Source organism: Barbatula barbatula (genome assembly GCF_947034865.1).
Source record: "Barbatula barbatula genome assembly, chromosome: 22".
In the NCBI taxonomy this organism is placed as follows: domain Eukaryota; kingdom Metazoa; phylum Chordata; class Actinopteri; order Cypriniformes; family Nemacheilidae; genus Barbatula; species Barbatula barbatula.
This window is the reverse complement of record NC_136785.1, coordinates 19,668,335-19,693,536: the sequence shown is the minus strand read 5'-3', so window position 1 is coordinate 19,693,536 and position 25,202 is coordinate 19,668,335. Positions and strand designations below refer to the sequence as shown.

The 25,202-nt window shown below is 40.7% G+C and overlaps 3 protein-coding genes across 6 annotated transcripts in view; 2 read left to right on the top strand and 1 right to left on the bottom strand.

Annotated features, from left to right (window-relative positions):
• Positions 1 to 6,634: 6,634 nt before the first annotated feature.
• ube2b (ubiquitin-conjugating enzyme E2B (RAD6 homolog)) lies at positions 6,635 to 11,654 on the top strand. The gene is made up of 6 exons (XM_079487350.1): positions 6,635 to 6,797; positions 7,525 to 7,605; positions 7,733 to 7,758; positions 8,000 to 8,089; positions 8,181 to 8,269; positions 10,824 to 11,654. The coding sequence occupies exons 1-6, from the start codon at positions 6,754 to 6,756 to the stop codon at positions 10,950 to 10,952; spliced, it is 459 nt and encodes a 152-aa protein (XP_079343476.1). The 5' UTR covers positions 6,635 to 6,753; the 3' UTR covers positions 10,953 to 11,654.
• Positions 11,572 to 12,760, bottom strand: cdkn2aipnl (CDKN2A interacting protein N-terminal like). Its single transcript, XM_079487351.1, has 3 exons — positions 12,404 to 12,760; positions 11,945 to 12,053; positions 11,572 to 11,811 (listed from the first exon to the last, which is right to left on the bottom strand). Exons 1-3 carry the CDS (start codon positions 12,709 to 12,711, stop codon positions 11,806 to 11,808), a joined length of 423 nt encoding a protein of 140 aa, XP_079343477.1. The 5' UTR covers positions 12,712 to 12,760; the 3' UTR covers positions 11,572 to 11,805.
• Positions 12,761 to 13,735: 975 nt separating this feature from the next.
• Positions 13,736 to 25,202, top strand: part of jade2 (jade family PHD finger 2) — a 43,648-nt gene continuing 32,181 nt past the window's right edge. For 2 of the 4 annotated variants that reach the window (XM_079487347.1, XM_079487346.1), the window contains exon 1: positions 13,745 to 13,855. Coding sequence is in view for 2 of the 4 variants with exons in the window: in XM_079487345.1 (XP_079343471.1) it covers positions 14,441 to 14,527 (87 nt within the window). In the remaining 2 variants the exon portion in view is untranslated. Of the gene's footprint in view, positions 14,528 to 25,202 lie in introns of all 4 variants that reach the window. The other 2 variants (XM_079487345.1, XM_079487344.1) reach the window with 2 other exon arrangements.

Below are 25,202 nucleotides of genomic sequence, written 5' to 3'. Positions count from 1 at the left end.
ACGATGACGGCTGTCGAGCAGGCTTTCTTTTTGTTTGATCATCTTGAGGGAGAGGCTCGGGATGAGATTAAATATCGGCCGAGCCCTGATAAAGATAATCCTGAGAAGATTATTTCTGCGTTGCGTGAAGTGTATGGCTGTCTCGAGTCCTATATTACGCTTCAAGAAGCCTTTTACTCACGGCGACAGTTGGAGGGAGAAACGTTACAAGAGTTCTCCCTGGCGCTCTTGAGTTTATTTGACAAGCTTAAACAACAGTCTCCTCATGCCCACATTTAGTTGCAAATATTGGCGGTGTGCCCATACCCTGTTTGATAGACACTGGTTCCATGGTATCGACCATTACAGAGAGTTGTTTTCGGTCTGGATTCGAACCATGGGGCCAGCGTCGATTACAAAACTGTCATTGGTTACAGCTTAGAGCAGCCAATGGACTGGAAATCCCTTATATAGGGTATATGGAATTGGACGTTGAACTGTGTGATCGTGTGGTATCAGGGTGTGGCATATTGGTTGTGCGTGATCCACCTGGGGGTAATTCTAGTGTTCCTGGGATTTTGGGAATGAATGTTCTTGGTCGCTGTTATCGTGAGCTTTTCGGGCAGTACGGACCGACCCTATTTGAGCTACCATTAGTGACCCAAGACGTGGGAATATCTCGGGCCTTCCAAGCCTGTCAGAAAGTAGATGGCGTTCTGGCATACGGGGGCAATGTAAGAGTCCGTGGGCATCGGGTTTGTCGCGTTCCAGGGGGCACTATGAAGTTTGTAACAGCAACATGTTCGTCCATGTTTAGAGATAAGATCGTGTTATTCGAGCCCCTTGACACTGGTCTGCCTGCTGGCTTATTGGCCTCTCCGTCGTTAGTGTATGTCGACGGTGGTTTGGTTTGGGTGCCTGTTGTCAATGTGGGTGTTCTCGACGCTGTTTTATACCCGAAAACCATCCTCGGGAAGTTGCGGGAAGTGTATCTGGTGGATTCACCTGCCGGACTGACTGAGGTATCTGCGGTTCCTGCTATCACAGTGACTTGTGATATGATGGCAGCCCCTGAGGCAGCACAGGTCGAGAACATAGAACTGTCAGGGCTGTCGGATGAGGAACAGGGCAAGGTTAGGGCTCTCCTTCAGGAATTCCAGGCGGTGTTCTCTGCTGGGGAGGGAGACTTGGGTTGTACCGACCTCCTGTCCCATGAAATTCCTTTAATCGACGAGACGCCTGTTCGACAACGCTATAGACGGATTCCTCCATCTGAATATGAGTTAGTTAAGACTCATATTGGCCAGCTTTTAGACACCCAAGTGATCCGGGAAAGTTGTAGCCCGTACGCCTCCCCATTAGTATTGGTTAAGAAGAAGGACGGTGGCCTACGCATGTGCGTAGACTACCGCCAACTCAATGCTAAAACTCGGAAAGATTCGTTTCCACTGCCTCGAATCGATGAGACATTGGATTCATTGACAGGGGCTCGCTGGTTCACTACGCTAGATCTGGCCAGCGGATATAATCAAGTCCCGGTTGCAGAGGCTGATCGCTACAAAACAGCTTTTTGTACACCTTTTGGTTTATATGAATGGAACCGTATGCCTTTTGGTTTGTGTAACGCACCAGGCACCTTCCAGCGGTTGATGCAACGGCTGTTTGGCGACCAGCAACATCAGTCTCTCCTGCTGTATCTAGACGATATTATTGTCTATTCCTCCTCTGTGCAACATCATTTACAGAGGTTGAGGATGGTGCTGGAACGGTTGCGGGCTGCTGATCTTAAGGTAAACTTGGCCAAGTGTGCATTTTTTAGAGAAAAGGTGCAGTACTTAGGACACGTAATATCCCCCCAAGGAGTGGCCACAGACCCGGCAAAGGTTGAGGTTGTGGCGCAGTGGCCACGCCCCAAGACTGTGTCAGAGCTACGTACCTTTCTGGGATTTGGTAGTTACTATCGGCGATTTGTGGAAGGGTTTGCTCAGATAGCAGCACCGTTGCATCGGCTGGTAGGGGAGGTAGGACAAGGGAAGGGGAGAACTAAGATACAGGAGTTGGATGCGTTATGGTCCGAACAGTGTGAACAAGCATTCCGGACCCTGAAAGCTAAGCTTGCCACCACACCAGTCCTGGCATATGCTGATTTTAAGTTACCGTTTATCTTGGAAGTCGATGCCAGCTATGTAGGGTTAGGTGCTGTACTGTCTCAAGAGATTGGGGGCAAGGTGAGACCAGTGGCCTATGCCAGCCGTAGCCTGCGTCCTGCAGAGCATAACACTGCTACCTATAGTTCTATGCGGCTTGAGTTTTTGGCTCTAAAATGGGCCATGGCTGAAAAGTTTCGTGAGTACTTATTGGGCCATCGTTGTATCGTTCGTACAGACAATAACCCCCTTAGTCATTTGGCGACTGCTAAGTTAGGTGCCACCGAACAGCGATGGGCAGCTGAACTAGCGGCCTTTGATTTCGAAGTGCAGTACCGATCCGGGAGATCTAACCAGAATGCGGATGCGCTATCACGCATGACTCCTAAGGAACGGTACCTGGAAAGGGAAGGCTCGTTGGGAACATTAGTTCCTGAACTGCTTAGGCGTGCTGGAGTGGTGGATCGGGCAGACTCCACCACTGTGAGGGCCATGCAGGTGATGCCAAATCGATCTAGACCAGAGTTTGCTCGATTACAGGAGGAGGATCCCATTATCAGTTCAGCTTTTAAATTTTGGCGCCAAGGGCAAGGCCCAGGGCCCCAAGAACGACGACAGTTACCCAAGCTAGTGTTGGTGTTACTCCGGCAATGGGAGCGGTTGGAGGAACTGGGGGGCCTATTATATCGACGGGTTTGCAGTCCTGATGGTGGTGCAAAGGTGTTGCAGCTGGTGCTGCCTGTTGTGTTACAGACTGAAGTGTTGACCCAACTGCATCAGTGTCATGGGCACCAAGGCACCGAGCGCACTTTGGAACTGGTGCGACAGCGGTGCTACTGGCCTGGGATGTCGGCCGATGTAGCCCGTTGGATACAGCAATGTGAGCGGTGCCAGCAAGCCAAAGAGGCTGCCCCAGTCCCCAGAAGCTACATGGCCCATCTGTTAGCTTCCCGTCCAAATGAGATAGTGGCCATTGATTTTACGGTCCTAGAACCTTCTCGTTCGGGGCATGAAAACGTGTTAATAATGACAGACATTTTTAGTAAATTCACAGTGGCAATCCCTACTCGGGACCAACAGGCGGCGACTGTGGCTCGCGTCCTGGTTGACGAATGGTTCTTTAAGTTTGGGGTCCCAGGCCGTATCCATTCGGACCAGGGACGTAACTTCGAATCGCATCTTATCCAGCAGTTGTGCACCCTTTACCAGGTGGGTAAGTCTCGTACTACCGCATACCATCCAGCTGGTAATGGCCAGTGTGAACGGTTTAACCGTACCCTGCACAATTTGTTGCGGACCTTGCCCACTGGAAGGAAGAGGGATTGGGCCTCTTGTTTGTCCCAGGTGGTATTTTGCTATAATACCACTCCCCATCAAGCCACCGGTGAGAGTCCTTATTTTTTGATGTTCGGGCAAGAGCCTAGACTGCCTGTGGATTTCTTGCTTGGTCGGGTGCAAGAACCAGTGGCTGGTGGAGTCCATCATTGGATGGAAGAGCATCAGGCTTGCCTTAAAGTGGCCTTCGAAGGTGCCCGTGAGCGGTTGCAGGCCGCAGCTCAGCATCGCAAGGCGAAGCATGATCAACGGGTAAAAGAGCAACCGCTAGAAGAGGGCCAAAGGGTCTATCTGCGAGAACGTGGGTTCTCCGGGCGCCATAAGATCCAGGATCTGTGGAGCTCGATCATCTATCAGGTAGTTCGAGTGCCACGGGATGGGGGATCGGTGTACTCTGTAGCACCAGTGCAAGATCTCACTAAAGTCCGTAACGTGCATAGAGTGTCCCTAAAACCCAGAGTTCAAAGGGATCCCATGCCGACCGAGTCCTTTAAGGATTGGCCGGAGTTGCCAGTACCTTCAGTAAGAGAGGAAGGCTTTGAGGAATTTGAGGATGGGGATTTAGCCTTGGTGGTGACCCAGGCCCCATCAGAAATTCCAGAGAGCATTGGGGTGAATAGAGCATCGCCAGAGGTAAGGGCGAGTCCTGCGGTACCTGGGGGTGCAGTTGGGGGGAGCGAGAGGAGTGTAAGTGTACCATTAGACGTAGTACCAGATTCTATCGGACCGTCTAGTATCTCCGAAAGGATCGTTAGACCTAGACGTGCTAGGGCCGGGCAGCATACGAATTTGTACCATTTACCACGGACCGTAGGGGCTGAGGCTCATCAGATTTCTGCTGGGTCTACTTCAGGGCTAAATCGTGCTATGGCTTTCAGACCTTGAGGCTACGTTGTTCATCGTCGGGACTACGATGACTTGTGGGGGGGGTAGATTGTGGTGATGCGATTGCCTGACCCACCTATGTTTGAGGAAATGGTACGGTCCGGGGGTATAAAGGTAGATAGGACTGGCATGTCACACAGGTGTGTCCTATAGGGCTTCCGGGAGTACTTTTATTTCCGGTGGGTTGGGCTACACGTCCAAGAGGTAAGAGCTACCAGTGGCAGTTAAAGTGTTGATATTTAATGTCAAACAGGGTAAATGGAGATGCATTTAAATTACAGTGTGGTTGAGGAGTACTGCGGGCATTTGTGAATGGCCATGTATTTTCGAGAGCCATTAGTGAAGTCTGCGTCAAGTGCGTGGTGCATTACGGGTCATTAGCTGCAGGTGTGTTACTCATTTTCACGTATAGGGTTGTGGGAATGTATTTTCCCTCTAAATTCATTTGCTTGTTATATTTTTGCAGTGACTTTGGGTGTTGGAGGTGTTGCAGCAGGCTGAACCGACGCCAGTTCGCAGGCTGATACCGGCGCTATTTGGGGCTGTGATTCTCCCTTATGGACTAGCGCTATCGTACCTGCATGTATAACGACTGCTTGAACTGGAGTGTTTTCCGAGATAGACAGTGCCACTATTGTTCGCACTGATTCGTCCAACTTACCATTTCTCCTACCTGACTGCCTAGTGGATTCCTGAACCGGGTTGTTTCCAGACCCGTTACTTTTAGTGCGACGCTTAATTTACCTTCCACTTTCATTTCACTGCGTAGCGGATGCGTGAAGCTGACTGTTCCGGACCGAAGTGGACAGTCCGTAGAGTCGTGTTTATTTCCGTTTTTGCTCTTTCACTCGTTGCCGTGCCTGGGACAGCGTCTTTGTCCCGGTTGGTGTGGAGGATCTATTCCCATTTAGCTGGCAGTTATTTCCAGTGTATAATAACCATTTAGTGTCTGTTGACGTGCTTCGATATCGCGTTCTGCGTGTCTATAGGCACGACATTTGGCTCTCTTTCTCGGAGGACTGGTGATTACCGGACTAGCTATTATTATCGATGTCATTTTGGGCGTAACTTGTTTTGTTTAAATTGATTTTGTTTAATTCGTTTTGTTTAAAATTTATTTTGTTTAATTCGTTTTGTTTAAGTGATTTTGTTTACTTCGTTTTGCCTAAGTGATTTGGTTTTGTTTAAGTGATTTTGTTTACTTCGTTTTGCTTAAGTGATTTGGTTTAATTTGTTTTGCTTAAGTGATTTGGTTTAATTTGTTTTGTGTAAGTGATTTGGTTTACTTCGTTTTGCTTAAGTGATTTTGTTTACTTCGTTTTGCTTAAGTGATTTTGTTTACTTCGTTTGTTTTGTTTAAGTGATTTGGTTTAATTTGTTTTGTTTAAGTGATTTGGTTTAATTTGTTTTGTGTAAGTGATTTTGGGATTGAGTTTATTAATTTTCTTTTCGTTCCAGAATTAGGGGGAATTAGTCGCGGTCGAGATCCTCTGTATGTGGTGCTGTGGTTGACTTGTTTGTAGTGTCCACAATATCGAAACATTTGGCGTGTGGTGACGTGAGTGAGCACAACGGTTGTCGGATCAATCAGACGACTTTCCCCAATTCTGGGTTGGACGTTTTAAGTGTGTGTATGCTTTGTACGAAGATGATGGCCTGTTTCTTTTAATGACTTTAATTAAATGTGATTTTGTATTTTAGATGGTGTGTGTGAAATAAATTGTTTACCAGCTTCCCTTTTGTCTGCTACCTGTCTCAGCCAATAACGAACCTGTGAGCTTTTGGTGATTTACTTAATTTTGGGTCCCTGGCCCTATCCGGGGTGGCGTAGTCGGCTCATGCTTTGATTAATCTCCTTTCACCGTATGCCATCGCCACACTATTAATAACTGATAAACTAGCCAATGAATGCTTTAATTGTATATGCTTCCTATAATTTGTATACTTTATTCACATGGGGTTTTGTTTTCCTGATACATTTTTTTCTCTTTCTTCGTGTAATGGACAGACTCAGTGATGGTGAGAACAGATCTGCTTGTGAAGCACGTTGTCAGACTCCCTCGAAACAAAACCTCTCAGTGGATTATTACAATTATTGGCAAAAGGAATGTCATTACGAATGTTACGAAATGTAAACTGATATACTGGCACCTAATAAACAGTAGACTGTATTAGTATTCTTTGTTTAGCTATGTGGAAGACTGTTTGCTATAACCTTTTTAACAAAGCTTACTCATGAAACTTGTCCACAGCTATTATTGACAATAACTATTGGGGATGATGTCGTCACTGCGGTTGTTGCCAGGTCTATGGCGTCAAATTTGACGTCACAGGCGCATCGCACCTACAGCCTTGAATCTGACGGACTCTGTGATCATTTTATGACACATTAAAGCTTCATTGAAGCATGTCTACTCCGGCCAGACGGCGACTCATGCGAGACTTTAAAAGGTTTGTCAAATTCGAACGTTATATGAGTGCTGTGTGTTGATGATATAGCTCGCGCGAGATGTGTTTATGCTAGCCATTAGCAGCGTTAGCCAGGCAGGCCCCAGCCAGCACGAGCTGAAGTACCGCTTTTTGTTTTATTCCACCTTCCATATTTACTATTTACCTGTTATGAAAGACGAACAAGAGAAGCATTGCTACACACGGCCCATACAAGCTGTTTAAATAACGAGTGATACGTTGCCGTAGCGTTGTGGATATCGTAACATAATAATTATAATAGCATTGTTTTCTGGTACCTTGGAGTAAATATATCATGGCGTTTTAAGAATATGATATACCATGGTGTTTGTAAAAACTACCGTTGTACATTCATGACTGTAGCATGTTGACGAAAGGACTTTTGGGGGAGGGAAATTACATTTTGGGGAATCAAATAATGCCTGATGGACAAAAAGGGTGCCTTGATTTTGGACCCACAGAAATGCCATCAAGTCTGTAACTGTCTTTGTGTTTAGTGTAAATTGAATTAAAGTTCAGCTCTAAACAGAGAAATAACGTATTTGACAAAAGTATTCTCATCTCTGTCACATCATTTTAGTTTACATGCACATAAAACAATCCGTTCTTTTTTTCGTAAATCGTTTCATCTTGATTTATTCTTTTTTTTTTTACAAATCACGGTAAAACATTTGAGCTTTTTGAGACTAAAACAAAGTGTTGTTAATAGACTTCAAGAAGATCCTCCGACTGGCGTAAGTGGCGCTCCTTCAGAAAACAACATCATGCTGTGGAATGCCGTGATCTTTGGGTATGTTCCTAAATGACAAATTTAATAAAAATGTTCTGTACATAATGTAAAGTGCTAACAATGAGTGTGATTTGCAAACCTAGACAGTAGTTTCTAAAAGAACATTACCATCTCTGCTTCTTTACAGGCCTGTAGGAACTCCCTTTGAAGATGGTGAGCCATTGTTTTGTTAAGTACTAGTTAAAGATGAATAATATTTGCTTGGTCATTTGAAAGGCTTTTATATGAGTTCTTATTAGACATTTTGTAAAAAAAGAATAACTAATTATATTGCATCTAATATAAGATTTTTACATGAAGATTTAAGGCCCATGCTGTTTGGTCTCTAGAGTTGTGGCTGAAATATGTTTTAGTATGCCTGGCATAATATATTGTGATTTTTTTCTCTCTGCAGGAACGTTTAAGCTTGTTATTGAATTTTCAGAAGAATATCCTAACAAGCCTCCTACAGTTCGCTTTATCTCCAAAATGTTTCACCCAAATGGTGAGCTTCCAGTACTTACTTCCAGTAATCCAGACTCTTTGCTGTAACTCTTGCACATGTTGGAAACTAATGATATTCTGTCTTATATTAGTGTATGCAGATGGCAGTATATGTTTAGACATACTTCAGAATCGATGGAGTCCCACATATGATGTTTCTTCCATTCTAACATCAATCCAGGTGGGTCATGTTGGTATAGTAATGGTGCGTTTTGGTCGATCAGATCACAAGGGGATGACGCTGAATACAGGTGTAAATGGTGTGTGAAACGCTTGTCCGCTTTTGAACACTTCCAAAGGTAGCCAGATAAGATTGAAACTTTGTCGACTTGATACCTACAACTTTGGTTTAAAGATGAAAAACGTATTAAGCACAATGTTTTGTCACCATTCCAGGTTTCTAACACACACTTGCAATGTTCGACTTGGTCTCGTGGCTGTATAAAATATTTTTAGTAAAAAATAAAAAACTGCTGCATGCAAAAATCTCTGCATGTTTTGATGCCATTTTCGGTCGCGCTTATTTCGTCCATTCGATTGAAAGATCTCAAAAAGCAGAAGTGGTCGAACTTGGACAAAAGAGACGCATTAAAACACCAGGTGTACGTGGTATGTCTCTTGTTTGATCCGATCGAAACGCATCTTAATACCAGGTATAAACAGGGCCTAAGATGAACGTTTCATCACTTTCAGGACTGAATATGTCAACCAGACAGATTCTTTGGTTTCCAAGAATTGTATATTGGCAATATTAAGCATGACCGGAAACAGTAGTCAAGTCAGCTTTATTTATACAGCGCTTTTTACAATTTTCATTGTTACAAAGCAGCTGTACAAGAAAACATTGACTATAAGTAAAACATAAAAGGTTATGGAAGTAAAACACAGGTCAAATATCAGACACACAATAAATTCCTATATGCAGTGTTAATTAAATAAGACAACCAAATTCTAGCAGCCCCCCGGCCAGGCAAACAGTGCAAAACAGTATGAAAACGGTGGCGAGGATCCCAAAACTCCATTGGAGGAGAAAAAAACCTCAGAGGGAAACCAGGCCTAACCAGGGGATTCCAGTTCCTCTCTGGCAAAAACTGCAGCCTCTGCACAAGCTCAACAGTGCTTACACAACAAGGCAAAATAAAAAAAAAGTTAGATTTAAAATTATCATTAATAATCTAATAGCTAATAGAGTCGCCACGTCCTTCGTCCAGCATTAGTAAATTTAGTGTTGCTCGAAATATTGTGATTCCCATTCAAATCGCGATTAAATCGATGTGGCTATCGCGATTGTGAAATCGTAAAGGCTGAGATTGTTTTATGCGCAGCTTGTTCGTAAAGTACGGCTCTGTGAAATGTGGGAAATACTGCTCCATCTGAAAGCACTGCGCGTCTGAGTCGCTTAAACGTGCATTTAAAAAAGCAACACACGTCAAACATCATCATTATAAATATACTTTATTATCATGAAAATACCTGAGGAGGCTTGAAAAACAGTGATGCCAAATGCAGATAGGAAGATAGCATTTCATGTTTATACGTGTGGTACTTCTTCTATGGAGCTTTGGAGTTTCTGTGCGACAGCGCCCTCTTGCTTTCGGGTGCAGCTGCGTTTAACAGTAATTCACTTACAAACTGCGCATTAAACTTTGCAGCCAACCGCCAAGTTGCGTGCGATTTCTTTTCGATTAATTGTGCAGCCCAAAAATAATTCCATATTAACCGTGTTATATTATGAATAAGACACGTTTCATGTCAGTAACGGTCAAGTCCACAATTATCGGCATCCCTTTATTTAGTACTCGATTTGCAAGGACAACATATTTTTTTCTGGAGAATACATGGCAAATTATCTGAGATCATTGCTCCATCAGAATCTTGGAAGGACATGGATAGCTATGGCAGAACCTTGATTTTATGCTTCATGGCCCATCTATGTGTTGATTTGAACGTTTGTTTATGTGATGGATTTTTCAATCGTGGCCCAACCCTGTAACATCTCCAGTAGATGGTGGAAATGTTTTAGATAACATTCCCCTTGTATGTTGTGAAACTTAACAATCTACTGCTGCACATGAGGGCTGTCGTCTTGGGATGATTAAAGGAATTGAAATCGTACTCCTTTGAAACAGGCCCTTATGGCTGCACATTTTATGTTCCTGTTACTTTAGTGTGCTAACACAGTGTCTACATTGGAAGCGAAAAGACATTAGGAACGCATTAGTAGAACCTATTATATCTTTTATATAATTTTGTCCAGTGTAGACACGGTGCAAGAAAAATGGGAAAATAGTACTTCAGAGATGTAATGTACTCCCTTATTCTTATTCTAGGGGTGCCTATAATTGTGGCCAATGGTGAGAAAAACGTGTCATCATGTGTTTTTTTAGGTCAATATAATGTTGTATGTTTGCGCATTTTAATGTAAAAGTCTAAAGGCCAAACAAAGCAGATTTATTTTCAGCGCCTTCTGTACCCTTAGTTCCCAAGGGTGCCAATAATGTAAACATTTACAGAAAAAAAGACATTTTCATTTTTGTAAAATGTGTTCACTCTGCTTGGACACATGTGGTTGAAATGGAGTAAATGAAATTGCCAAAATAATGCCGAAGTAGAAACATTTGTTTTTGAACATTGCTATTTTTTGGTGTGAAATGTTCTCTGGAGTAACCCGATAATTGTCTGAAGTCCTTTTCCCCCCTGATATTGTCCATTAATTCCTGTGTAACTGTGTTTAGTCTCTGTTGGATGAGCCAAACCCGAACAGTCCAGCCAACAGTCAGGCCGCACAGCTCTATCAGGAGAACAAACGTGAATATGAGAAGAGAGTGTCTGCCATCGTGGAGCAGAGCTGGGTCGACTCGTAACGCTGCTGACCTCATCACAAACATCTCTGACGACAAGTGCGGTCTGTGCAACGGACAGCACTCGGTTCATACGGACATGCATTTCTGTGCAAACACATTTGAAGAAAACCAACAATATTTGTGTGCTTATTTATTTTTCTTTCTAACTGCATGATAAATTATTGCTAACAGCATTTAAGATGTGCTATTGTTGGGTTGATGCAGTTGATGTTTTAAAGGAATGCAGATTGTTGGCAAAAATGTCTCAAGCAATCCCTAAATATTTCCAATTTCAAGTTCTTTAGTAAACCATTACAACAATCGAGTTGGCAATCTCTTCAAGATTATGTAAATTTTTAATCTACATAATCTTTCCAATATAAATTTGACTATAGGAATCATCATTTTGTATCAGTATTTGATACATCTTTACACGCGTGTTTGTGCTTCAAATCAAATAAAGAGGGTGTGTATACTATAAACTGTGTGTATACTATAAAATGTCCTATACACAGTAGGAAGAAAGTGTGTTATATTGTTAATGGGGATGTTTTGAAAGTTAGTTTCTGTGAATTTATCATAAACAAACATTTATACTTCTAATATGCTGTATTAAAAAAATAAAACATTTTCCAGACTTGGGTGTTAAGAAATGTGTACATTTTATTGTAGCGAATACCTAATAAAAACAAATCACGCCACAATGTACATCATCCCCTGCACAAAATATAAAAAAAATACTGGCAATCACACACACAACTGGGGAAAACCATTTGGAGACGAAGAAAGCCATTGCACACGTGTGATGAGAAAAAAATCTCCTCTCATTGAGGTTTTAAGGATGCTGTTAAAACAACAGGGAATCTTGCAGGTGTCACCTCTGTGGAGAAAACAACACAGCTTCAGTTTTGTTTGGGTCTTTTATATTTACCTCACGCTCACAAAAATGACTTCTAGGCTGCTCTGCTGTATTTCATAAATATTACAAAATTAACGAATGCTGGGTTACTTACCTTCTGATTTTGTTTGATCAATTCGTCTCTGGTTTTAAAAACAGGGGCATCCTCCACAACAATACCTTCTGCCATCTCTTTCACTTTCTCCAGAAGTTCTGCATGGTACCTGCAAAGATAAATGTTAAAAGCTTGGATATCTTCTTTTTACATTCTATTTGAAATATTACACACAAAATGTAATCATGGGTCAATGGTATAAGAGCAAATCATAATTGGTAGCTGAAGTTAACAGCAGCAAATTCACCTTTCTAAAAGATATCATTGGGATTACCATAAACCATTCACATCTATCCTTCCCTTTATAATAGACAGACAGACAGAGGACTCTTGGATGAACAAAATGTAGAAACTGCTTTTTTATCAAAACCGTTGAATACATTCATATTGCAATAACAGCTATGTTTGTTTTTTTAAGTTTTAAAACAATGAATGTTTATCATATGTTTTCAGTCGAACCTGCAGCCGAGGAACACGTTATTCGCCCACACCATAGACAGCGCGAGCAGTTGGTCAACATGTGGGTCCTCATAGTCGTTGATGTTTCTGAATAAAAACTCCCTCCTGGATTTCCATTGTTTGTCGCTCTCAGAAAAGGTGCGAAAGGTTTCCACGAGATCTGATAAATGTCTATTCTGTTCAATAAAATCTTCAACGTCTGCTGCCGCCATCTGTTCACGCAAAACGATTACGTCGATCCTCTTCTTCTGCGCTACGCGTTCTTCTGTCCGTCTTGGAAAACGCGACACACTGCCATCTAGTGTCATGAATGTGCCATCTCGTGTACTGCACAGTGTTTACCGTCACATAGAGATCAGGGCCAACAGGAAATCAGAATCAATAGATAGATTATGAGGAAAGTACAGTGGCACAGAACACATAGCAGTTTTGGTATTTTGGCCCGTTTTGTCTGAGCCTGTGTGAGACACTGCATCAGATTGCTATGACAAAATAATCACATGCTTTAAATGTGGCTTGGGGGAAAAATCCGTTGAGTTGTTCACGTGGTCATGCGAACGCTATAATTTGGTATACAAATGTGCTTCTTCGGCAAAACTGTGGTCCTGTGTCAAGAGAAAGTTTACCTACAACATTCATGATATCATATATTATATTCATTACATATACTTTAAGCTTTATGGTGTCAATGGAGCCAGTAAGCAGCTTTATCAACTCGCAAAGTGCAAGAACTTAGTTACAAATCACTGCAAAAACCTTTAGTGCAATATTCTATCGAACACTTATGCATATTAAATAAATGTACACAACTTGCATCTTTATGTTTTATATATATGTATGCATAAATAATATACATTTTTCATTATTGCATAAACTGAAGCAATAGGGACGATAGTCTGCAGGAGCTTTTCTCCCAACCAAATGCACTTTTCTGAGCTTTTAATTTAATACAGTGTCCTAAAATAACCAATAAGATGATTTTAGAGTGGAAAACATTTGATGATGAAGTTTTAAAAACGGCGCTATTTTGTTTCCAATTGATTCAGACATTAGCACCCCAACTCAGCTCATGCCATTCGTGTATTCTGCTATACCACGTTATGATTTTGTTTAATGCGGGAGTGTTTACAACAATCTAGAAACTTAAGCAATGCATCAAATATGATGCCTCTTGCCAAACTCATAAAGAGCGTAAACACGATCTCATCCCCAGTGCAGTTTGCATGTCGTTTTGATGATCTTGTTGGATCGAGTTGCTCGTTGAAAGTGAACTTGTCATGTTTGTCGTGTTAAACAGCGTTTCCTCGTTCGTGTTTGTTCACGGCTCCCCCCACAGGACTCACTGTAAAATGGTCGATGATATTTGGTGAACCGCCCCGTTCGCTCTTTGAGGAGAGCCGCCGACTTTCTTCTTCACGCTTGCTTCTCGATGGACATTTTAAAACTTGACAGGTATCGCAAAAGCATTTGGCAGCGATTCTCTTTACCGCGTGTGACGCACGCGAACTGAAACACGGCTTTCGCCGCTCGCTGGTAACGGAAATTTTTGGTACGTCATTAATATGGCGCCAAAAGAGTTATACAGTAAGTGTGAGCTTGTGTTGCTATAGCGTGAGATCTCTCTCACCTCAGCCTGTCCTGTCTACGCAGGGAAATAATCACCTGTTCGGGGATATAAAACATTTACAACGCCTCACTTGACGGACATTAAGCGGTATTTAGACGCTTGTCGTAATTCAAAACTGATTCGCACATTCAATCGATGTCCTGTCACGTCAGTCGAGCAGTCGCCGCGCGTCACTTTGCAGGATTGTGAGGAAAGAACTCGTTTTTCTCGGCCAAACGGATCTTTTTCGCCGCGAGTGTGGAAACAGCGATTTTAGGAAGTCAGCGGATAACTGCGTAGGAGGGCATCGCGGAAAGCCGTAGTATGCCGTCGGATCGGAGCTGCTCGGGATTAAATAGAACGACAGTAACTTTTATTCGGGCTGCTGTGGTGGGGAAATCGCACGAATACAGTGTGCTGAAGTGAGCTACATGTGCTTGGCCTCAAATGATCCGTTGATTTCTACCCATCCGTGTGCATCGAGGACATCACGCCCTCTCCAGCAAACCGCAAATAAGGTAAAGCGAAAAAATGTCTTTAAACCTTTAATAAACACATAGCAACACACTGTACAGGATCGCTCCGTGTAGGTGAAATGTTGGTGTTTTAGAGCGGTCGGGTGTGTTTTATTCACGCTGTGTCGACTAATGACAAGTTTAGATACTGCCGTTTAATCAAATGTCGCGATTGGAATGTAAACATGCTTGCATTAGTGGTTTCACAGTTCTTGACATATCCGTGATATTATGTTGGTAAATTCCTCTTGTTCGAGTTTCTACTGTGGCTAGAGCTTTTACGCGACATATTATGCGTCTGAAGTGATAATGGCAAAGTTATATAAAAGTGCAACGCATTTAGTGGACTATACAGCTTTGGCACAGATCACTTGAACTTGAATCCAATGCTCGTTTTACAAACACGTTATGAACATTGAATGACCCAGCATGCATCTTTGGACAGATGAAAAAACAAGCCCGGAGGTTATGAGCCACGCCCCCTAAAAGCCTTCTGCTCACGGCACGCAGCGGCGTGACATCACGGCGGAGGGGGCGTGGTTGTTGTTTACTTTCGTCGACTGCGTGTGACGAGCGACAAAACATGACCCGCGGTTTCAACTGCACTCGTGTATTACACCAGTAGGTTCACTTACAATCTAGCATTAGTCAAAACCTGTTATTATTCTGTTATCACATTTCTTCAAACGGTAAACGTGCACTGACAAACCAACCCTTCTTACTTTAGGTGATTTTGTTTATACTAAAGTGTCATTTGAAAACATTTGCTATTTGTTCTTTTGCTGTACAAGATTTACATGTATATACACTTCATTTCATTTAGCATTGATGAAGAACCCTATTTAACAACAGTTTGTGTTACAATACTTGTGTATTGGTTGTAGATGTCGTTTTTACCTGAAATGTAAATAATAGGGGAATTAAAAGGAAAGAAAAAAGTCTTCATGCTCAGTACGTCGGTCAGCATCAGTTGGACTAAAAAAACGAAGAAAAAGCATTAGTGTTTGAAGAGATCTCAAACTCGTCTCAAACTGACCTGTAGAGCGGCTAGCCTACATCCATGTAACATGTGCTTCTCTGGCTGGTGGTGTGTGATTGGTGGAGAAGGAGGTAAGGCAGTCACATGGAAGGGTTGTTATATGTGTGCATTTCCCACAATGGGCCGGGGGGGGTTGGAACTGGGTCTGTTATTCATGAATGAACTGCTGCCTGTGGGAGTTCCTCTCTCTCTGATGTTACCCCCTTACTACCAAACCGTGACCTCCAACCGCACAAGACACAGTGTCACAAATACAAATACTGGAAGGGAATTCTGGACATGGTTCTTTGCTTTGCTGGCACGTGTGCTTCTGTTTGACTGTTGCCTAAATGTTCTTCCAAAACACAAACACGGTTCCAATGCGCTGACTGCACTGTCAGCATCTAATAGCTCGGGCCAGGATGACGTCTCTAAAAGAACAGATGAATATCCTCCTCCAGAGAGATGACTCATGCAGTATTTCTTATCCATAACGCGGAGTAGTGCTTATCCACTGAGAGACTTAGACAAAGAATATTGAAATCATTTTATCGGGCGCACCTGTGAGATGCACAGAAAAGGGCAACAGGTAAGAAACCAAAGCCATAATTTACTCGTCCTCATGCCTTCCTGGGTGCACATCAGGGCTGTCCTTTGGGTGGTGCAACTAGGCCCGCCCTCTTAATTAGTATTACTCATTTTAAAAAAAAGTTCTTGCTTGATTTCAGTTTTTAAGTTTATTTTGTGATGTAGAAGTTCATTGTAAATAATGATCTGAGCTATGCAAGTCATACTGTTCAGGGCTCACAAAATTTCAAAATCCCTGGTAGGGGGGCGCTCTTTAGATTTTGGTAGCTCAAAATGAATTTATTTATCCCAAATAAATGTTTATAACTGGACACCAACATTTGCAAAACACAAATGTCAACAATTGTATAAAAAATTATCAAATTACAATCAACACTACAGATATGCATTTGGTTCTTGTAATAACAATATGGTACATTAATAATTCCCAATCTGAGACATCATCTCTCCCAAACATTTGACTAAGAAAAGCATGCAGTAGGAAGAAAAGTAAGCATATCCAGAATGTTTTTTTTCTAAATTCTGTAAATCGTAAAGTAAAGTATTTATTTTCTAAAGTTTGTAAATTTAATATAGTGCTGAATACTATACTGTTTATTAGCGATGCACACTTAATGAAAAATCTGGGCCAATACCTAAAATTCAGGATCCACATGGCCAGAAACTGAAACTGAAAATTAGTAAAAAAATTGTTTTTAAATGTACTAATTACACACACAAAAAAGAAAAAGAACATATTTTGAAACAATACTTAATATATTATTCTTCCTTGTCCATTGCAACGCAACTAAATACTGTAGTTCTAGAATTGTTTTAGAATTAATATATGCATAACGGTAGTCAAGTTATAGTCAAACAAAGTGTTTATGTGGTGCAAAAGCATTTTAATGAAAACAACAGAGGGGTAGTCTGTTCATGTAAACAGGGTTAAGGGAGCTTCAGTGATATCACAAATGCCAGATAGTCCATGTGAACTACCTCATCAGTTACTTATTCTATATGTGATACATTCTATACATCTATATGTGAAGAGTCTGTTGCGTTTAAAGCATGCACAAGTTATAACGTTTGTTATGGCAGGCTTACATGATCATCCTTTAATAACAGCTAGAGTGAGAGTTAGCATGAGCACTGACGGGAGAGATGGGGACGCCATTTATTTCCCTTTTATTTTTTAGGCAGCCAACATTTCGGTGCATCTCTACTATATATAGTACAGTACAGTTCTATGCTATAGTCTATTGTACTACAGAATACTACAATATATAGTAAACTAGAGTATTTATTACATCTACATTCTTGTGGGTGTGATCATTTGAAGCCTCCTTTTAAAATAACCAATAGCGTTTCGTTTACGGCACACAGTCAGCCTGGTAAAGCTGCATTTAACAGCGTAATAGAAACAGTGGTATAAAAATCTATTGAAAAGAATATATAGATCAGTGCTACCAGTCATGTGTCATTTGAAGCTTGTTATTTGCGTTGGTGAGTGACACTGGTGTTTGTGTTCTCCTTTACTCAAGACTGCGATGTCTGATCTCTTCCATAGAGCCTTAACATATAATATTCTGTGTAGACATGAAACAGGTTAGATACGTTTGGTTTTCTCTGTGCTATAGAGGTTGACAGATTGATCAACCTTCCGATTGATTGGCCGATTTTTGAATCGGCATCGGCCGATTGTGCCACAAATAAGGTCAATTAACAGGCAGGTGCATCTGTTAGCAATTAAGCGTTGTTGTGGAACACGTGACGCTGCCTCTTGTGGCAAACAAATTACCACTGGGATAACATTGGGATGCCCCCCTGTGCCTGCTAACTTTTTAACTACCTGGTAAAGGTAAGACTTCAATTATTTGTATCCTTCGTTCTTAATCTAGCCTTGTATATTTCATTGATTAAATTGGGACTCTATTGTTAGCGAGCCTTCAACCACATAGTTTAGGCTACATGTATGCATGGGTACCAAAACCTGGTGACGAGCCCAGCAGCTAAATTATTACAGTTGTCCGCATTGTATTGTTAGATAAACTCCAATGTTATTAATACTGTTTCTGTACCAGAGGATTTCTCTCCCTCTGAAGCTGCGTGTGAGACGGAGCAATTGCAGCTATGCCTTCCCAGGTAGCAAACAAACGTTGGCCCAACGTTTGTTGTTGTGTTGGGCCAACGTTGGGTGCTGACGTTGGCCCAACGTAATTTTGTCCGTTGGGCCAACGTTGGGCCAACCATGTTATTGGACGGCCAGCAGACCTTCTGCCAACCTAAAAAATACCTTGCCAACCTTCTGCCAACTTAAAAACCACTAAAACAACATTGGGCCAACGTTGGGCCAACGGACAAAATTACGTTGGGCCAACGTCAGCACCCAACGTTGGCCCAACACACCATTTTAAGATTGTGATATGGCCTATTCATTGTTGAATTGCATTACAAAAAAAAGAACAACAGACAAAGTGAATTGGTTATAAAAATGAAATTTATTGGTAACGAAAAAAACAGCAGAAAAAATGCAAAGCAAAGTCAAACAAAGTCAAAGAAATCAACAAGGAACCAAAGTGACAGAAAAGGCGGCAAAGAAAATGCGGAAGAAGGCCAAAAAAACTTTGCAGATTTGAAGCTATTTGATGATGAAGTCAGAGCGGAGGAGGAGAAGCAGCAGCATATACTCCTGTAAAAACAACAAACATACAAACAACTTTTTAGAAGATTTAAGATGTGTCGTTCTATTTTAATTACACAACCCAAAGGTTTTTTGCAAGAAATTCACCATATTGGGGTAGCAAATGTTTTATACATCTTAATGCAGTGTAAAGATGAAGTGCACCTCTGTTTATAATATTTTAGTCATATCGAAATACTAACAACAAAATGAACATTACATCTGTGAAGAAGGCCTAATGTCAACATCTGTCAAGAAAATAAAGACAAATAAAAGATATGAACTACATTAGCTCAGTTGCGTCACAAACTCAGTCAAACCGCAAGATTACACTAACAGTCAACATTAAAGTTATAATATTTTAGTCATATCGAATTACTAACAACAAAATGAACATTACATCTGTCAAGAATGCCTAATGTCAACATCTGTCAAGAAAATAAAGACAAATAAAAGATATGGTCTACATTAGCTCAGTTGCGCTCAGTCAAACCGCCAGATTACACTAACAGTCAACATTAAAGTTTATACTATTTTAGTCATATCGAATTACTAACAACAAAATGAACATTACTGTGAACTTAACCAGGAATTAATGAAAACTTACCTCAGAATTTACAACAGAAACGGAAACTCGTCTGAGGTAAACATCTGACTCTGAACTCGGAGAACGGAGGCGCGCACGCGCCCACAAATACGTGTGTGTGGCTTCATGCGGCACTGACAGGATGATGACGTCAATGTATCGCGAGAGCGATTCGAAATTAGATCTCTACGCGTAAGTTCTCGACTCGCTCTCGCGATACGTTGACGTCATCATGAAGTCGAACATGACTAATAACACATAACAAAAGACAACATGTTAAAAACTATAAAGATGGTAGAACTTGTTTAACATTAAATTGTATTAAAATAAACAGAAATATTGTGCTTTTAAAGCATAGCTTTTTAGATCTTCATCCGGGGGTGTGTTCAATTATTTCTACATAAATGCACATTTTGTTCTAAATGGACAGACCTTTATAAAAATTATAAAAATGGTTTTATTATAGTAAAAGTGTAGCTACTATGGTTTTTTATTTAACAACAACAATAAACATCAAAAGAAAATTATCTGCTAAGATAATAACAAACAATGGTTATTTTAATAATTATACTTATTTTAATAATTATATATATATATATATTTGGTTCCTTGTTGATTTCTTTGACTTTGTTTGACTTTGCTTTGCATTTTTTCTGCTGTTTTTTTGTTACCAATAAATTTCATTTTTATAACCAATTCAGTTTGTCTGTTGTTCTTTTTTAATGCAATTCAACAATGAATAGGCCATATCACAATCTTAAAATGGTGTGTTGGTCCAACGTTGGGTGCTGACGTTGGCCCAACGTTGGCCCAATGTTGTTTTAGTGGTTTTTAAGTTGGCAGAAGGTTGGCAAGGTATTTTTTAGGTTGGCAGAAGGTCTGCTGGCCGTCCAATAACATGGTTGGCCCAACGTTGGCCCAACAGACAAAATTACGTTGGGCCAACGTCAGCACCCAACGTTGGCCCAACACAACAACAAACGTTGGGCCAACGTTGGGCCAACGTCTGTTTGCTACCTGGGTATGTATATAATTTGAGGGAAGTGGTGGGCAATTGCAGCTGACCATACCAACGTTGGCCCAACGTTGTATTTCTGTCAGATAGGTTGGGCCAACGTAACCAACCAATATTGACGTTGGCCCAACGTCTGTTTGCTACCTGGGTTGTTAAAAGACGAAACTTCTGGCTAAAATAAGTACGTTAACTTTACCTGCGTTAATGTGTCTGTGGGTCGGACTCTGTTTGTACTTGCTATTAAGATCTGTCTTTATATCAAATGGATGAAATAAGTGCACACAATTTACAAATGAACGTGACAGGGGCAGATAAACATGGGATGCTCTGACAGCCGCGAGACACGCTGAACACTGCAACTGTGTGTTAGAAATCTGAAAGGAAAGCAACTTTTAAGTCTTCACCCAAAGTTTAAAGGCTGACTTGTTGTTTCCTCTCGTTTGCGAATCATGTCCATAGTGAAGTGAAGTGATTTTCTGTAAGACGATTCAGGCATCGATACTATCAAAATCACGTGACCAATGACGTCGGAAGGTTCCTCTTTTTACACACACCCACGTGACTGCTTTGTACTTTGATTCAAAGGTTTGAAAATTTGTGACACAGGCCACGCCCTCATGGGTTGTTACTGCTACAGATTAAGGCCCAATTCTATTTGGCCGATCTCATAAACCGATCACAATTTGATGAAGTCACCACGTGATGACATCCTGAATGTGTGAGAACATAAATTATTTGGTGCTGTAGTCATGGCATCGCCTGTGACAAATATGCCATTTTCTGTGTATGCTCCAAAGAAATCTCACGTTGAGGAGCATTGTTCAAAGCATTTCATTACGGCACTAAAGAATGGGCCACCGCTAGAGGTCGTGTTAAGTGAAAATTATCCGTCATTGACGAATATTTTTTACCAGTGACGGAAAAATGTGAAGGCCATCTGTCATTTTGATTGATTACAATGAGGGCAATTTGTAATTCACCTTTGTGTCAAGTTGCTGGCATCCAGAGGTGGGTAGAGTAGCCAAAATCTTTTCTCAAGTGAAAGTACAAGTAACAAGAGAAATTGTTACTCAAGTAAAAGTAGAAGTCACTATTTTAAAATTACTTGAGTAAAAGTAAAAAAGTATACAAATAAAAAACTACTCAAGTAGCTGGTTACTCAATTTACTCTCTATCTGATTACACTTTATAGGCTTACTATTCATAAAATTAATATTAACGGCATTATTTGAATATTATATTTTAATCAATATTTTTATTATTATTATCATAAGAAGATATCTTTGCAATATACACACAGAGACTAAAGAATAGGCAAACACAGAAGAGACTAGAATTTCTGTAAATTCAATCTAATCCTAATATCAATGTAGCCTACACACAACTACTTATTTAGAATAATAGACCATGTCAAACTAAAGTGAACCTGAGTTTTGCGTTTACAATGCATTTAACTAAACTCAGAGCATTTCCCAAGATGATCTAAAACATCTGCAGTGCTCACTTATATGAAATACAAACTTATTTTAGACTAAATTAATGTTTTCACAAACTCTTACTTGTAAACATACTGTAAACCGTGTACCACACGGCCATCAACAAGTTTTGTTCTTTAAAATGTTTATTAAGTCCACGTCCCTGTGTCTAACAGGTCGCGTGCATGTTGCCGTGTTTGACGAACAGGTCACGTGGGTGCGCGCATGTGTTATCATTGCTGGCAAACAATATGACACATTTGCAGTTTTGATTTGATAGATATAGATTCATATCCACTTCATATCTGCTCTTTGTGTTCTGCGTGTTCATAGGTTTCACGCTACGAGGAGCGAGTAATCCGCCTCTTCAGATGATTCATATCGTGCTGCGAACTGAACAAATCATTTCAACTGATTCGTGAACTTATTCAGATGGTTTTGCCCATTGTTTAATTAATGATTTAAAAGAATCGACTCAAAATAATCAATCACTCGGGAATGCCTGTAAAAAGAGACGACAACCTTGAAATAAATAATGCATTTTATAATGCATATTTAAAAAATAAGGAACGTCACGCAATGTAACAAAGTAGAAGTACAGGTTTTCTATTAGAAATATACTCAAATAAGAGTAAAAGTACGCAATTTTAATTTGACTTTAAAAGTACATATTTTCCGAAATGTTACTCAAGTAAATGTAACAAAGTAAATGTAGCGCGTTACTACCCCCCTCTGGTAGTATCCAATAATTTCCTTTAATCAGATGAGACTGTTTATTCCAAATTCTGTATCAACCTTTCTTATGTAACTAAATAGTTACAGGCTTACAGCAGACATATTCTGCCTGTTAAGAGAAGAGAAAATGCCATTGTGAACATTTGTTTTGTTATGGTTTCAAATGATGATAAAACGATGAATTACATCAAAAATTTTGATATAGCTGCCATAAAATGGGGAATAAATATTCTCCTTGGGGGACTATAGTGAGGAGAGCGGGATGAGAGCTGGGATTCGAGGCTCATGCGCAAATGAAGATTTTGTTTTGCGACTATTTACGACACTGCACGATCTGTTCCACACTTGCGCAGCTTTGTTTTACTTTTACTTAATAAAATGCAATACTCAATTTACTTCGCTGCTTTCCACCTGGTCTCATTTAACTATGCGTTCTGTCAAGTCAGTTTGAAATACTGTAATGTTTCCCCTGACTTTGTAGTTTGTAGTTCTTTCTTCATGTAAATTAATTTAGTCTAGTTAGACATACGTGTTATTTTTGCTTATTGGCTTCTGTAAACGCCATTGAAGGGATTATTTTACTAATTTAGATTAAATGGATAGATATATTAGCCTATATAGACCCATACTACTAAATTACTACATTTAAACATTTAAAGTTAATAGTATTATCAGATTTTAATAAAAAAAATGACACAAACCGTCTTTGACAATAACCTCAGATCGAAACACCGTGAGGTTAATAGACATGCCATACAGAAATGAATCGCAAAATGGAGTTTGGAGGAAACTGAAGATTTGCAGTCGATAAAAATACTTTATTCCACATGTAACCAAAATCATCTATGTTCATGTAGCAATTTTCGATTGGCAACCACATAAACACATCGTAATGGTAACGTAAACAACATTTAAAAACATAAAAACAGACTCGCCGTGAACGGTTAAACTATGTAACGTTAGCCTACAAAACAAAAAATATGCCGCCAGTTGTGCCGCCTGGCCGTCAAATGTTTCATCGCCTGCGTGGTACCAATAGTGTAGGAAAACCATGACGTTTTCTAATACGTAATTACGCGCATGCTCAGAACGGATCGTGCAGGTGGAACGGATCCTGTACTGACAGGGACCATGCCCATTTATTTCGGCTAAGCCCCCAATGTCTACAACGTCTGGCTCCACCATTACTGACTGGACATATGGTTATAAACATTTGTCTGTAATTATTATTTTATGTCTGACAACAAAAAACATAAAATGTGCGAAATACTTTACTCTCTGAACTGAACACTCAATAAAGTTAAACGCATGTACATCGTGATGGTGTCACAAACATGCCAATTGGCATGTAACATCACCTTGCACCATTGTGAAAAAGTCTAGCGCAACCTCTGCCGAATACTGGCAACTGCAAAGGCAACGGTTAATAATGTGACTCTCACTCAGCCATCCATTAATATTGTTACCCGTTACCCTGTGGTTTACATCAGACTGATCCATTTTGTTTCTGTTTATTTTTGTCTTTATTAAGTAACCTGACATGCATATTGTTTTGCATAAGGCTATCTTTAAAGGCATATTAAAATGTTCAGTCTATAATGAATATTTTTTGTGATTATTTAGTAAAAACAATTAAAACAATAGTTATAATACATTTACATTTTACAAGTTCACACTTACATATAATGAATAGGAATGGTAATGCATATATGACGTGCTGCCCGAGGGGAGCAATCTGGGCCCAAGTCTATTTAACCCGGGAGGGCTCTTTACGGCATTTTACGGGAGTTCAATACTCACTGCATCAGATGGGCAAAACATGCAGAAAGGCATAGTTATTAAACCTGGAGAGCTCTCTAGGCATCTGAAGGGAGTTCAATACTCACTTCATTAGATGTACAAAACGGGCAAGAAAGGCATAGTTATAGAACTGGGAGGGCTCTCTTACGGCATCTGCATCAGATGGGCATAGTCATTCGACCAGAAGAGACGTGGACGATTTAATTGGAAGAATTTCGGGATTTGATTTAGCTGATGAGGGTTTAATGGGCTTTTTTAATTTGGAGTCGCCTTGTTCTGATGTACCTTTTGAAAGCATCTGAGGACCATCGTCCAAGGGTTTGTATTTGGTGCTGAATTTGAGCGCCTGAGGTTGCTGCACCGATACGAAAAGAATGGCTGGAAAAATTATCTACGGGAAAACCTGATAGCTGGAGGACAGATTTGAGCTGTTTTTGGAACCAGAAGCGAGTGACGGGTTTGTTTGAATCGTCTACGACATGAGATTCAGAGAGGGATTTAGCCTGGATGCGATTTAGGATCTGAGAGTGTCTATACACCGATAGCTTGTGCGAAGGGATTGGATGCATTTGGTAAGAATGTCTAGCGTTATTCGTTGGATTCCTCTGATCAGGAGGGACGTTTTAGAGTAATTTATATAGTTCCAAAAATTATTTTATAGAAGAATTGGTTGCAGCTTAGGTAACCTTTGATGGATCCGACTTGCAGGGCTTTAATGACGTTGAGATAATAGATGAATGAGGCTTTTGAAAGGAAAAAAGGGAAACGGTAGGTTATGAGCAATGTGGAATACTGTAAA

Coding starts and splice junctions, on each gene's coding strand:
- cdkn2aipnl (XM_079487351.1), bottom strand. CDS start 12,711: ATGACACTAGATGGCAGTGTGTCGCGTTTTCCAAGACGGACAGAAGAA. Junction 12,054..12,403: donor AACGTGTTCCTCGGCTGCAG/GTTCGACTGAAA, acceptor TTATCTTTGCAG/GTACCATGCAGAACTTCTGG.
- ube2b (XM_079487350.1), top strand. CDS start 6,754: ATGTCTACTCCGGCCAGACGGCGACTCATGCGAGACTTTAAAAG. Junction 7,606..7,732: donor TGGAATGCCGTGATCTTTGG/GTATGTTCCTAA, acceptor GCTTCTTTACAG/GCCTGTAGGAACTCCCTTTG. Junction 7,759..7,999: donor AGGAACTCCCTTTGAAGATG/GTGAGCCATTGT, acceptor TTCTCTCTGCAG/GAACGTTTAAGCTTGTTATT.